Source organism: Cygnus olor, chromosome 1 (genome assembly GCF_009769625.2).
Source record: "Cygnus olor isolate bCygOlo1 chromosome 1, bCygOlo1.pri.v2, whole genome shotgun sequence".
Lineage (NCBI taxonomy): Eukaryota > Metazoa > Chordata > Aves > Anseriformes > Anatidae > Cygnus > Cygnus olor.
This window is the reverse complement of record NC_049169.1, coordinates 55,837,620-55,852,112: the sequence shown is the minus strand read 5'-3', so window position 1 is coordinate 55,852,112 and position 14,493 is coordinate 55,837,620. Positions and strand designations below refer to the sequence as shown.

Below are 14,493 nucleotides of genomic sequence, written 5' to 3'. Positions count from 1 at the left end.
TTCACCCCAAAAGCTTATTTTTGTTATTTTAAAACAAACAGAGTTGCATCTGTTTTGATTTCCAGCAGGAGGTTAGAGGGAGGTCAGAGCCGACATCTGGGCTGGAGATAACATTCCCGTCTAATTAGCAAGCCCTGAATAACGAGGGCCTTCCTGTCGTGTCCCCCCCCCCCCCCCCCCCCCGCCCCGCCCCAGCCCAGTGCAGGAGAGGGCAGCGCAGTGGGGCTGGGGCAGAGCCAGGGCACCCAGCTGGGAGAAGCAGCCCCGTCGGGTGATGTTTTATTTCCCCTGTCCTCCTCCATCTCCACGTGGGCAGTGTTCGCAGGCACCCAGCCTTCACGACCTAAGTGTGGTCCCGGTGCAAGCTGTTGATTTTAACGCTGTCCCTGCTGCCATACTGTGCATCGAGAGAAGACACCAAGGGACTTGACACTTGCGGGACACATAAATGATCTCCGCTTTCTCACATCCTCTGCTCTCTCCTCAGCCGAATATTGGCAGCCCTGACCCTGTTTTTGGGAATTGTGCTGTTTATTGGGGTGACAAAATGCAGCTGTCAAATCGAGCACAGCGACGCCGCAGCGAAGGAGCAGCCACGGCTGGAGCCAGCTCCGGGACAGGAGGGCACACACAGCGGCTGCTGGGTGGCAGTGACAGGACACGGGAGCAGGCTGAGCTGCAGCCTGGTGCGATGACAGCACCAGGCACTTCTGCCCCATGCAAAACCCCACTGCCAGCTGGCACCTGCAGCAAAACTGCGGTGGGTTTACTGAGGGAAGCTGCCGGCATCAGAAAAGCCGCAGCTGGTCAGTTCCTCAGAGGGGATGCAACATTTGCTCCTGGCCTTGGTGGAAATCCTACAGGAAGGAGAAGGCAGGGGGCAGGCTCGGGGCTGAGCACTGACAGAGCTTGGCTTGAAGGGACAAGGCTGGAAACTCGGGTCAGCATCAAGGGCAGGCACAGAACAGCAGGAGAGCGGCAGCAGCTGGAGATGGCATCAACCTACAGAGCTTGCTTGTGGACACAGCCACATCCAAGACCCCAGAGGGGTCTCTCCTGCTCCTGCATCCCTGAATCCCAAGGGTGCTCCCCCCTGCACCATGCCAGATGGGGATGACTCTGAGCGTACTTCCTCTGAGTGTTACCAAGGAAACCTGAATCAGGAACAGAGTTGAGCTCCAGGGAAAGGGGAAGGGGAAGCAAAGTCCCAGACAGGTACCCAGGGCTGGCGTGCTGGGCGACCGCACAGTCTAGCGCTAGAAATGCAGTGGCAGGCTTGAGAGCAGCACCATTTAATGATGCCCGGGCTCTAGGGAAAAGCCCAGTGGTTGAAACCCGTCACACCCAGGCAGGCTGGCAGGGGAAAGCTGGGTGTCCTCGGTGGCGAGCCCCCAAGGAGCCAAACCGAAGGCTCAGCCCCTGGAGAGAGAATCTGGCGCAGGAGGAAGAAGAACTTGAGGGTTTTTTGTCTCGCCGCTTCCTGCCGAAAGCTGGCACGGCTGTAAAATCGCAAGCCCAGAACAATGAGGTCTCCTGTCCCAGCAGCTGCTAAAGCAGTCACCTGGGGAGCTTCCTGCCATCAGCCAGGGGCAGGACGAGAAGTTGCTCCCGCACGCTTTCCTGCAATCCGCCACACGCCTGATTTATGCTCGGCTACGTCCCTGCCACCCCCTCCCCCAGAGCCGGGCGTCTCACGCTCGGAGAAGAGGATGTGGTTGCTGAGACCAACCTCTGACAGGGAGCAGGCTCATCTTTCAGCCCTGCTTCCCCACGCAGCAGGAGGTGCTTTTCTTTGTGACTTTTGAGCCACCCCATAGCTCCCCACAGGCAGTGGAGACAGTGCAGGCACTCCCTGGACATCCCCTGTACCCGGCGCCCTTGCTGCTGTGCCCCAAAGCACCCTGCGAATGCTCTGTGGCTGACACACGCTGCAAATCCACTGCTTGCAGTCACCAAAGAGCTGGCACCACGCTGCCACTGGCTTCCTCTCAGGCCATCACGCCTTTCCAAAGCATTAGTCTGCTGGTCTGAGCCACGCCGGATCTCGCCTCACGGGTGAGTATTTTTAGAAAGTTGGAGCTAAGACCATGCAGTCACTCCTGAGCTATGCCAGGATGAAAAGAAAACAACCACTTCTGCCCGAACAATGCAGCCTTGGAACAAAAAGCCGCTGCAAATGGCATTTTTCAGCATCACTCACAACTGGCCGAGCTTTGAAAGACGAAACTTGCAGTCAAAAAAAAAAAAAAAAAAAAAAAAAAAGAAAAAGAGAGGTTCCCATTGAACAGAAAGGGCCTCGACAATTTACTTAAAAAGCCAGATTAAAGCAAAACGGTGTTATATAAATACTGGAAGGCATGCCGCGGCTTGCACGCGGTGCAACCCTGCGTTTGCATCAGCTGCTGCTGCTGGCTGCGTGGCGCGGCCCCGTGCTCGCAGCAGCCCAAGGGGATGGAGGTGAGCGAGCCCTGAGCACCCGCGGGCTGCAGCGTCTCTGCCCCGAGGCACAACCGCCCTCCTCGTGCAACGCGAGACCGGCACGAGAAGCAGCACGGAAGGTCCCCGGAAAGCACCAAAATCGCTGGTGCATTTTGTACCCGCTGGACGACTCGGAGGGGGTGTTTCTGAGGGCTCTGGCTGCAAAAATTTCCTGTTTTTCTGTATTGCTCAAGCACTCGTCTGCTGAGACGGAGGATGCAGCTGGGGTGCCCGCAGGGGAGCAGCGGTGCGCACCAGGAGCTCGGCAAAGAGGCCGGCTCCGGTCCCCTTCTGCTGGCAGCAGGTGTCCCCTGCTGCTGTCACCTCCTCCCTTCCCTGGAGCACACCCAGGCTCGCGCAGCACCCACGGGATGAAGCCGCCCGTCCCTGTCCCCGTGCACAGCCTGAGGCAGGGCCCGGGCGCTGCCAAGCAGGCCCCGCCCTGGCTAACGCGCTGGCGGCCAGCTGCAGCCTCCGGCTTCTGCTCGAGAAAGGCTTCGAGTGGAAAGTGCTGGCAGAGGAACCACAAGGCTCACGAGTGAGCCGAGGGCAGAAAGACAAGCGGCGGAAAGGCCGTGGCGAAGCACTGCTGCCTTTTCCTTCTCCCTGCTCTCGTGCCTGCCCTGCTGGCGGAGGTGGACTTGGGCCTGGGTGGGTTGCAGAGCAGGCGAGGAGGACAGGACGTCTCACCTGTGATCTAATTTGATTTAGGTCCAGGACTCCAACCTTCTGTACTTTGCCTTATCGTTTTATTGCTGAGGATATTGCAGCTGGCCAAGCTACGAGCAACTTGCAATTTAACCTGCAGAAAACTGAAACCAACGATGAGTGCTCAGCACGACTCAGCAAGGCTTCGGAACGCCGCTGAGCTGAACGCTGCTGCTAATGGCCTGCCCGGGTTCGAGATCCGAGTTGCCAAATCCGTGCGAATCCTGTAATTAGTTGAGAAAAATGGGGGGGGGGGGGGAGGAGATAAAAAACAAAGCCGAGAGCAGCCAGGCTGGGTTGGCAACTGGCCCTGCCGAGGGCAGCGTTAGCGGCGGCTGCTCTTGTTGACATGGGCCCGATGCTTGCTTTGTTGTAGGACTCACCGCCTGCGGAGCCAGCTGGAGCCAAACGTGGCCACAGCTGGCCCTGTCCACGCTCACAGCCCCCGTGTGCTGCGCATCAGGCAACCTGAGTTTCCCATCCCCTACCGGCACGTCGTGGGGGCTCGGCGCAGCACGCCGGGCACGGCAGCAGCGCGGCTCTCACCCTGCGAGGTTTCAGCAGACGGAGCCGAACGGCTCAGGAAAGCAGCAGCTGCTGCTCTTGGGTTCGATGCAAGCCAGCAGAAAGGGATGAAAAAGCTCTGCTTGCTGCGAACCGGGTGCCTTCAACCAGACTGCGCGGGTGGAGGCGCCGCATGTGAATCGTGTTGGGGGGGGAAATCTCAGCGCTGGGTTCAGAGCGCAGCCGGGCAGTGAGCATCGGGGTCAGCTCGGCTTCGCTCCCCTTGGAGAGGCAGCGACCGCCACACGTTCCTAAAATAGCAACCGGGAACATGAGAAGCAGAGAGCACTGCTGTAATGCTTGGGCGGGAGAGAGTAAATGTTTAACAGATCAGGGGAACGTTGGATGTGTTTAACTCCGAAAGGGAGGAACAACGGCATCCTTGCCCGAGTGAGAACAGAGACATTTTCTCAACTGACATGTACAAAACAGCTGTTTCTGAGAAACAACCTACTGCCTTGGCTCCCTGCTCTCAGGAAAGACCAAGATCACATTCAGCTGGCATGAAAATTGCTGTGCAACCCCTCTTTTAACCGCTACATAAACACGCTCCTTGCAGTGCTTCCTGCTTGCACCTCCCGAAGCCTCCCTAGCCGTCGCCAGCCAGGGATTCGAGTTCAGATCCTGCTGCAGAAAACATCGCTGTGCTTTGAGGCCTGCGCTGTGGTGAAAACCATGCAAAGCATCACGGTGCCCCCAACCTCCTCCTCTTCCTCTCTGCCAGCCAGGCAGTTTCTGGAGGATTTCTCCCTGTGTACGTGGGTCTCTGGTGTTTATCTCACAGAAACAGTTGTGGCTTTCATATAATGCACCCTAAAGCACGCTGGTGCTTTAATAGCCGACCGGCACATTAGCTCCACTTTTCCTCAGAAGGAAGTGATAAAATAGCTAATTTATACTGTCTCTTAAACGCACAATGCAAAGTCACTGTGTTTTTTCCTGTTCTGTGGGATGGTGAAGCATAAAAGTTGGCTATTGTTGGGTACGTGACGCTGTTCCCCTACTTTTCCTGCACATGCAGGAAAGTGGAGACAGTCTTTACTAGAAGTGTTTACAGAGCAGCCAAGAACACCGAGGCGCACCAAAAAGGCAGGGCGAACCGCTCGGCCCGAAACAGGAGCGGGACACCAGCAGCACAGCTCCTGCGGTCTCCGCCGTAAAGCCGAATACCATTTCTCTCTGCTCACAGCTTCCCAAATTACATCCAAGTGACATCACCGCATGCAGCGCACCGCGCGGGCGGCACGCCAGGCCGTGAGCTCAGCCCTGACGGGAAGGCAGCCCACCTCGGGGCGCCGGCACCGCTTCTCGCTGCTGCCCACGCCCCGCGGTGCCCGGGCGGGTGAGAGCAGGTGGGAACGGCGACGCCTGCAGCGCCGCGGTTGCGGCGGGACGCACGGGACTTGGAGCGCTGCTTCCTCGCTCCTTAAAAGGTCACAGCTCGTTCCTGCGAAGGTGCAGGGAAAAAAAAAAACAAAAACCTAACGACCTGTGCCAGGGAGGCGAAATGGAGCAGAGCCAAGGCAGAGTTAAGACTGATTGAGGGAAACAGAAGCTAGGAAGGGAAAAAAAAAACAACAGCTCTTACATGGTTATTAGGCACGTACAGTGTGCTCACGCGTGAACTGAAGTTAAGCGTTACAGTGGGCACCAGCCCCGATGTCGTACTCTGCCTACCAGCGAAAGAGGAAGCTGGGAGCGGGGCACTGCCAAACTGGAAGTGTTCGGAATTCAGCTTGACTGTAATCAGGTGAATGTGGGGAGGAAGCGCTGGGAAAGGATGGAGGCTGTGTGTGACACGGGCACACAGCTGCCTCCCTTAGTCTAAAGGTCGGGGCAATTACCATCATGATACCGCCTGTTGTCAGGACTCACCCGTGTGAGCAGATCTAATTATTCACACAAGGGACAGGGAGGCTTCAGACTGCTTGGGCAGGGAAGGAGGTGAGAAAAGCATGGTGGGGAGCGAGCACAGGGGAGGCTTCTCACGTGCAATGAGCCACTGCCCCTCTGCGCACGCGAGGTGCCTCCTTCCAGAGGCCTGGGTCCAGCTGCACCCAAAGGGGACACGGGAGCAGCACTGCAAGCCCTGTGAAAGTAATCCACTTGTTTGTTTTTCGGAACATTACCTTTTAGTAGGGATCAAGTCGTAACCTGCTCTCTCCCAACCCATCATTAGAAACCAGCCACTGCTCTGCTGGTACTGCCTCTCACCCCTCTGGACAGACAAGGGACTTCCCTGTGATTTCAGAGAATCAACTTTTATTCTCCAGCTAAACAGAAGTGACAATAAAGTTCTCTTTATTACAGACCTACAAAAAAGGAGATCCATAAAATACTTCTATTTTCTCTTATGAAATTATGAGAGGAGTCTGAGGCTTTGCAGAGCATTTGTACCTGCCCCAGGGACGTGAGGACAGCGGGATAAAAACACAGGTTTCACAGACAAGGCAGAGGCATTCCCAGCTTTAAACAAACCCGCCCAGGGCAGATAGGCACCCACATGTTGTATGGAGCAGCTGCCCTCTGCTCTGGGCTATCAGATGCTAGGCGAAGGAGAGACATTCCTCCTCTTAGCTCAGCAGCAGTTCTACATGTCATCTCTTTGCTGATAAACGTGGGCTCCTAATCCCAGCCACATTCCCCATTTTGAGAAAAAGCAGCCCTGCTCCTCGACACTCTTTACAACTACTGCTGCTCGAGAGAAGGGGGGAGCAGGAAGGAAGGGTTACAACACTGTCCATCTCCTAAGAACCCCCAAACAAAAGAAAACCCCAGGCTGTACAAGGCAGGCAGCCCACGTGCCCCTCAGCTCTCCCAGGCAAGGAATGCACAACATGGACACAGCCGGAGGCAGAGGTACAGCCACCATTTTACTTCAGGCTCCGATGAGTTTCTTGAGGAATGCTTCCAGCTGATCCTCGTCCTTTATCCCCACAAACTTATCCACAACGTCTCCGTTCTTCATAGCCAGCACAGTCGGCACTGCCGACACCTGGGGGCAAGAAAAACACAGAGATGCGCGTAAGCAGAGTCTGCGAGGAGCCCAACTTCACCCAGATCCCAGATGGAGCTCTGTAGCTGTCACCCTGCTCCCGGGGACAGCAAGACAACTACAGCTAGCAAGGGACTGAAAGCTTTTCTCTTAGCTAAAGCTTTGCTTCCAAATTTCAGGGACTTGGCTTTTGGAAGCTGAGGGAATCAGTTTGGAAGCAGCTTCGAGGGCCCTACCTGCAGGTCAAGGAGCTGACCCCACGCTGCTCAAAGCTGACACGTGCCCTACAAGTAACACAATTTAAAAGGCAAAACCAAGCCTAACATAAAAGGAAAAGGCAAAGCTTTTTCCCCTCTCCAGTACAAATTCTGCTTCTCTTTCCCTCTTATCCTATCATAAGCAAACAAACCCAGTCTTTTGTCAGGATACCTCTCACACATGATGATCTTTAGACATTTTATGGCCAGGGCAGTACCAGACTGGAGCCATGTTCTTCTCCAAATAGGACAGGAGCTAGAGCAGGGCTCCCCACCCATCACTGAGCAGGCAGACGTCCTGCTCTGGCCGACCAGAGTAATGACAACCCCAACCCATCTTTCATTTTCTGCCTAAGCTTTTAGCTGTTGAGCTGGATTCCCGATGATCGGGTAAGAAGAGAAGTCCCTCCAGCCGGTGCCAGCAGGCAGCTGCACTGCTCTGGATGCTATTTTTCTGGTCCGAAACAAAAATTGCTGGGAGTTATTGGAGAGAACAGCAGTGGAAATGACGACGCTCCTCAGGGACTTGCTGGGCGTACAGCGACAGAAGAAACCTCGTAGACACGATCACGAGAAGGAGCCATCAGAGCTCAGAGATCTGATCCTGTGTGCTGCTGAACAGACAGCTGGCACGACCACCCTCAGCTCCGGTGCTCTTATCTCTGCAAAGCCTCTCCCCCCAAACACGTCCTGTTCTTATCTCGCTTGCTGCCCATCTGCCAGCCTGCACGGCCTTCCCCCCGTGTGCTCCCAGCTGTCCCAGCCCCGCTGCCAGCAAGGATCTGCCACACTCGCAAATCCTTCCTGCAGGAAACCCTCCAGAGGTCTGGCTTTCCTCCCAGCAGGAGGCTGAGATGAAAGGGACGTTTTGTTCTTCCCTTCCCGCCCCGGCCCAGCGCTGTTCCTGCAGTCTGTCCTCGGGGGCTTTTGTGCAGTCTGATCCGAACGGATGGGAGCGACGGGGCTGCTGCCACCCGGCCGGCGCTGCGGTGACGCAGGTTCTTCAGCTCCTCCTAGTGACCGGCTGGAGCAGGGCTCAGAAACTCAGGCCCCAGAGGTGCTGATGGCGCCAACGACACGTTCCTTCAGGATTTTAGGGGTGAGAAAGGACAAAGCAGCGCGGCATTTCACTGGCCTCCTCCTCTCCCTGATGGGCAACGCTCTGCTGAGCCTCCCCCTGGGTTAGTAACAAGCGCGGTCACCCCAGCTCCTTCCTAAAAAATAGCACATCCAACCAGCACCATTAAGCATCACCCCAGTAAGGGCCAGGAGAGGTCCGGATGACTCTTCAAAGCACTACAGAGGACCAGACAAAAAAAAAAACAAGCAAAAAAAAACACGAGTTACTGGGCTCTGAGCAGCACACCCAGGGGCTTCACGCGCACTTGCTCCCTCCATCTCCTCCCACGCGTCCCCGAGTTGGGCAAAACATCCGTGCTGGGGGCAGCGTGCCAGGGGGCAGCAGCAGGGCCCGGCTCTGCGCTTTCAGGAGTCTCAGAAACACCCCGCAGCCTCCGGGAGAAAAGCACAAAGGCAGTTTTAGACCCGCGCACCTCAAAATTGGAAGCCGTGAGTGGGCCTCGGCTCCCCTTTTTGTGGCAGGGAGGGAATCCTGAGGTTCTTGGGTTTGCTGCTTGCGAAGCAAATGTCCTGGGAATTTCTAGAAGGGAAAGTTTAGATTTCTTTCTTTTTTTTTGGGGGGGTCCAGTCTGCACTGGACCTAAATAAACCCTCCTCTTACTTCAAAGCATTTACGGAGGAAATAGTCAGGCTGCTTTTGACCAGCACTGACCAAGCAGATAAACAAACAAAAGCAGCCATGCGGGCTATTCCTGGCAGCACTCGCACTGAGGGAATTCTCTCCCATCTGAAACTGGGGCTTTTGTACAACCCTGGACACCAGCGGGGGAAGGATTTCACCCGGCTTCAGGGACGAGGCGTAACAGGAACGAGCTCTGTCGATGAGCGATGTCCCCGTGCCCATCAGCTCTTCGGGGCTGCCCACGGCTCACGTGTCCACCCGCAGCAGCAGACGCAGGGGCTGCCCTTTCCCAAGGGGCATGGGCAACGGGCCAAGGCAAAAAAAAAAAAAATAAAAAAAAATGAATTTAAGGAATTTCCAGAGAAAGCAAATTAAACAAAAGTACTCCTCCCTTCCTGCTCTCGGGGCACGAGGTCAAGAGCGGGCTGCGGCAGCAGCAAAAGGCCGCAGCTGGCGCAGAAGGGTGCTAGACAAAAGGAGGAATCCTCAGAGAAAGAACTTCTGTGCTGCGCTAACCAGACAGAGGAGGGTGCCCGGATTTTTCTGGTTGCAGGAAACACGTCTGGGCTTCGTGCTAGCCGGAATTGTTTGGAGCCAAGGGCAGGGAGAAGCAGGCGTGAAGGCATGCAGCGACATTCCTCAGCTCCTCCCGGGGGCTCTCCGTTCTCTCCCCAGGCTGAGGAGCCCGCGGGAGATGACGCCGTGCCATCGGGCAGCGAACTGGGGGCCATGCACGTGGCAGGGGAATAGGAACGGACGGAAGGAGACTTCCTGGCAGTGAGTGGAGGAGCTGTGAGGGTAACACCTACACTGAAACTTGCAAACCAAATCCTTCTCAGCCTGCAGATAACTAATCTCAGTCGGAAAGGCTTTAAAAAAAAATAAAATCCCTCTGGATTCCCTGATCTTTCCCAAATACCACCTCTGGTCTCTCTTTGATCTCGACTCAGCGTCTTCCCATCAGCTCTTGTGCTCCCATCTCCTTAGCTGGCAACTTCCCAGAAGAAGCAGCAAGACCGAGCACGTGCTCAGTGCACGAACCAAGCTTCTGCCTTGAAAAGGATGCCCCAGACTACGAAGATCGAACCAAGCATTTCTCCTTTACCCATTTGCAGCTATCCTACTCGCCAGCACTACCTAGGGTTGGGGTTTAGCCGCAGGCAGAAGGGTCAAGACTGGCTGCAATCATCACTGCAAAATGAAGGGGACGCAGGGATGATCCCCAGGACCTCTTGCAAAACAAAACTTCACTGTGTTTGTGTGGTGAGCTCCAGAAAGAAGCCAGCCCTTGCCTGCTGCTTGAATCCCGCCTCCACCTATGCCACCGGGGCTGTACGACAGGCAGACCCTGCAAATAAATGCCTGCAGCTGCTCGTCCACCACCCAGTGGATGTGCACGCAGTCAGCACCACACTGGAGGAACGAAGGAGCTTTCAGCCTCTTTTTCAAGACCTTTCTTCCCATACACGCACTCTCTTGCCGTTTTCCAGTCATTTGAGATCATCTTCTTGTAAGGTGAGCTAATTGGACCTGCTGGAAGGCTTGGGACAATAGGGGAGTTAAGCCAACAAGCTCTACGCTCTTCTCCTCAGGACAGCTGCTACCAGAACCTTGGCTGCCCCTATCAGGATTTATCTCCTGACCACCACTGAACGAACCTCAGTCTCTTCCACTCGTTCTCACCGGCACCCTCAAGCTGCACAGCCCTCAGGCTTGTAACACACAGCCTTGCTAGTGAGCCAGCACTCGTCCCCCTCAGCCCTGGCATGCCTGGGAGCACGCCACCACCTAAAAAAAGCACGGGAGGCTCTCGTGCTCAGCCTGTGGGAGTTGCAAGTGACATTTGCGGGCAGCAGCCGGGTGCACGCTCCACCACAGCACAGGCAGAAAGTTCTCCCTGGGAAGGAGCGGGAGGGAATGAGCTGGTTCGGCCTCTTCCTCCTTCCAGCACGGCAGGGTTTGGGAACAGGACAGAGCCATCTCCTCCAGGCTTAACACAATGACAGCCTGCTCAGGAGCTGGTTCGGTTTGCTGGGCATCTTGAGAAGCTTCTTGTGCTAGCGTCAGCCCTGGGAGCAGGACTTCACCTGGGAGAGGGAGCAGCTCCATCTGCGTGCTACGCAAGTGAAAATTAAGCACTTTCTTCCCTGTAAAGCACAGCAGCGGGATGCCCTGACTCCACAGACTGACCTGTTGTTTACAAGGAGAAGTAACAGGGGCCAGCACAGTTGTCAAAGGAATTTTTGCATTTCTTAAACTGCCTGATCGCTGACGGGGTAGGAGCAGGGGGAATCACGTAAGCCAAGGCCACGGCCTTCTCCAGTCACTCTGCTCGTTCCTGGGAGCGAGACTGCAGGGATAAACGCAGGGCAAGCGTGTGAAATACTGACATAAGCACCAAGGCCCACGCTTGCCAAGAGTGGGGTGCGTGCTCCTGCTGCACACAGGCGCTCTCCGACCTGTCTTCCACTTGTCCAAACAAAGCCCACGCCATCCCCTTGCGATGCAGCTTAAGGACAGGACACTGTCACCCAGCAAGAAATCCTCAGCGAGGGAGGGAAAGAGAGGACGGGCTGGCTGCCTGGAGAACCGTGTCAAGGAGTGCAACAGCCTGGGGCTTATTACTTCATGTCCCTGCCCTACACCTGAGCAGCCTGCGCACGCAGTAAAATGCTGCACAGAACTACCGGAGTGAGCACGGAGGGCTACCAAGATGATTAGAGGACTGGAGCACCGGTTGGACGAGGACAGGCTGAGAGAGAGCTGGGTCTGCTTAGCCTGGAGGAGAGAAGACTGAGGGGACATCTCATCAATGGTTATAAATATCTGAGGGGAGGGTGTCAAGAGGATGGAGGCGGTCTCTTTTCAGTCGTGCCCAGCAACAGGACGAGCGGAAACAGGCACAAACTGAAGCACGGGAGGTTCTGGCTGAACATGAGGGGGCACTTCTTTACCGTGAGGGTGACAGACCACTGGGACAGGTTGCCCAGAGAGGTTGTGGAGTCTCCTCCTCTAGAGATATTCAAAACCTGCCTGGATGCCATCCTGCAACGTGCTCTAGGTGACCCTGCTTGGTCCAGGGGTTGGACTAGCTGATCTTCAGAGGTCCCTTCCAACCTCGGCCATTCTGTGATACGCTGCGTTTACACTGACAGATTTCTGCACGGCCTAAAGGACACATTTCTGCAGATTTAGAGGTGGGGACGCCGAATATGAGCAGCAGAGCTGGAGGAGGGGCATGCAGTGAAATCCACCCACTGCAGTGACCCAATGGACCAGGCACAGGCAGGCAGCAGCCCTGGGCTTCCCCTCCCTGCGCAGACACCTCTCCCTGGAGAGGGACCTGCTACGGACTACCACCACCGGCGAGCCCGTGCTCTTCCAGCTCCTACCTCGTACTCAATGGCAAGGTCTGTGTGATCATCGATGTCCACTTTGGCCATCACCACCTTCCCCTCCTGCTTGGCCACCATCTTCTCTAACCTGGGGCCTAGGATCTTGCAGGGACCGCACCACCTAAGGAGAGAAAGAGAGCAGGCGTGAGGGGAGGCAAGTGCAGCAGCAGCCGGCACAGAAGGCTGGAACGCCAGTGCCTTTACCACTGTTTTACCTCTCTTGTCTTCAGCCCAACCTCTCTGCTACAGGACGCTGCTGGCATTGAACACCGAGCATAAACATTAACCAGCTCCCCCAGCCCGGGCTGTCCTCTTTCTTCTGCTGCTCAACCGTTCGTCCGTGCCCTGCTCACGTGTTGAACTGTAACCCAGATGACCACAACGCTGCCGTGGTGCAAGTGTTACTGTCAGGCATGGGGGCAGCCACCTGCACACCTATCGGCTCACGCCGATTATCACAGACTTGCCCGTGTACTTACCGCAGAGTTAGCTGCAAAAATTGCAGACATAGCAGCTGTTTAACGCACGAACATGGCAGCCGCGGCAGATTTTGCAAGGCCCCATACAGGGAAAACAGTGCTGCACCTAAACACGCTGGTTAGGGAGCTGTGAACTCCCTCAGGCCAAGGAAAACACAAGGTAAAGCTCTGAGTGCCCTTTTCATGTAAAACATGAGCTCATGTAAAACATAAGTTTTGTGCCTCCTTCCATGTTGGGTTTCAGGCTTTCCATTATTTGTCTTTTTCTCCCTGGATGACCCCAGTTAACGTTGGTTCTGGTTCGTCAGTTTGGTCTGTTTAGTGCAGCTGTTTGGGGGCTGCTCTGTAGCCTGTTTGCCCAGAATCAGCCACAACTCCTATGACAGCGCTACAGGACCGGGAAAACACTTGAAAAAGCAGTATAATCGGTATCGTTAATCCAGCGGGTAACATCCAGGAATATTTTAACTGGCAAGAACACAGCAAGAGTTTTATCGACCACAAACACTGCTTCTGGTACCGTGAGGCTGTCAAGAGCTCTGGCTCAAGAGCGCACGGTGCTAGAGCTGCAAAGACACAGCGTGAGCCTGCGGGAAGGTACAAAACGCGCGTTAACGCCGCTCTGTGTTTTTCTGGGGGACATTTAGCCCTGAGAAGCGACGAAGGGCGTTACCGGAGCCTCGCCGTGCCCCGGGGCTCGGCGCTGCCGGGCACTTACTGCGCGTGGAAGTCCACCACGACGGGCTTGGCGCTGTTGACCACCCGCTCCTGGAAGTCGCCGCCGTCCTGCACGTTGAAGGCGCTCGGGCGGCCCGCGGAGGTGCCCAAGGCCCTGCCGGGGACCGCCAGCAGCCGACGGAGCGCCAACCTCTGCGCCATCTGCGGGGAGAAGAAGGGGGGGGGCGTCAGGACGGAGGGGGCCGGTCGCGATCCCCGTCCCGATCGCGACCCCGCTCCCTATCGCGACCGCGGCCCCGCACCTCGCCCTGCCCGCAGGTGCCCAAACCCGCTTCCGGCCGTCTCTGCGGATGGAGCCGCCCCCCCCTCCCCGCCCCGTTTGCGGGATCTCAGTGGCTGCCGCCGCTGTCATTCGTACCCAGCCGCCGGCTTGGGGCGGAGCGGGCTGCTCCGCGGAGACCTTTTTCGTGCCTCGTGGGGGAGCTTTTTCGCGCACCCCCGAAATTCATTGGGATTTAGGGGACTGCGAGACCGGCCCCGCGTGGAGCCCCCCCGAGGGGACGCACACGAACGCGTGGGGATAACAAACGGGCAGGAAAGTGCAGCCCAGCACCCAGCCAGCCCTTGGGAGAGGGGTTTTGGGGTGAGCGGAGGGGAGAGAAAGAAACAGGACGAGCGTTTTGTCACCAAAGTGCACCTCGAACTTTCTTGCGGGGACGCAGTGCAAACAGGAGGGGTGGCGGACATGCTTTATAAAACAGGGGGGACCTTTTGGGGTGTTTGGTACTGGAGAAGAAAAATGTTCAGACAGCAGGGCCACGCGCAGTATGAGTCTCTCTGCCCTAGGACTGGAGGCAGGCTGCTCAGCCTTGCAGGGCAAAGGGTCTCTTGTAGTGCTCTCCTGGAAATGAGAAATTATCCCAGCCAGACTTAACTAAAAACCCACCACCCCTCTGTGCCCACCTCTGGCACTGCCCTAAATCAAAGGCAGCAAAAATACCGTGCAGTTTGCCCAGAGAACCACTTCTGGATTCGGTACACAAACGGATCTCGAGGCACACGCAGCATCCAGTGAGCAGCGCGCCCGCACCAGGCTGCCCCAGGACACGAGCAAGTCACCTCACAAGAGGGAGGTGACAATGTAAGTCACCCAAACGTCCCTAAAACCTCCCCTTTT

General features: G+C 56.3%; 1 protein-coding gene and 1 long non-coding RNA gene across 2 annotated transcripts; one reads left to right on the top strand and one right to left on the bottom strand.

Moving 5' to 3' along the window:
* The first annotated feature begins 254 nt into the window (after nt 1-254).
* On the top strand, nt 255-6,527 carry LOC121063929. The gene is made up of 2 exons (XR_005816224.1): nt 255-3,412; nt 3,563-6,527. It is a non-coding gene; the product is annotated as an uncharacterized LOC121063929 (long non-coding RNA).
* TXN2 (thioredoxin 2) lies at nt 5,996-13,763 on the bottom strand. Its single transcript, XM_040544883.1, has 4 exons — nt 13,619-13,763; nt 13,357-13,517; nt 12,157-12,280; nt 5,996-6,745 (listed from the first exon to the last, which is right to left on the bottom strand). The coding sequence occupies exons 2-4, from the start codon at nt 13,515-13,517 to the stop codon at nt 6,629-6,631; spliced, it is 402 nt and encodes a 133-aa protein (XP_040400817.1). The 5' UTR covers nt 13,619-13,763; the 3' UTR covers nt 5,996-6,628.
* Nucleotides 13,764-14,493: the final 730 nt, after the last annotated feature.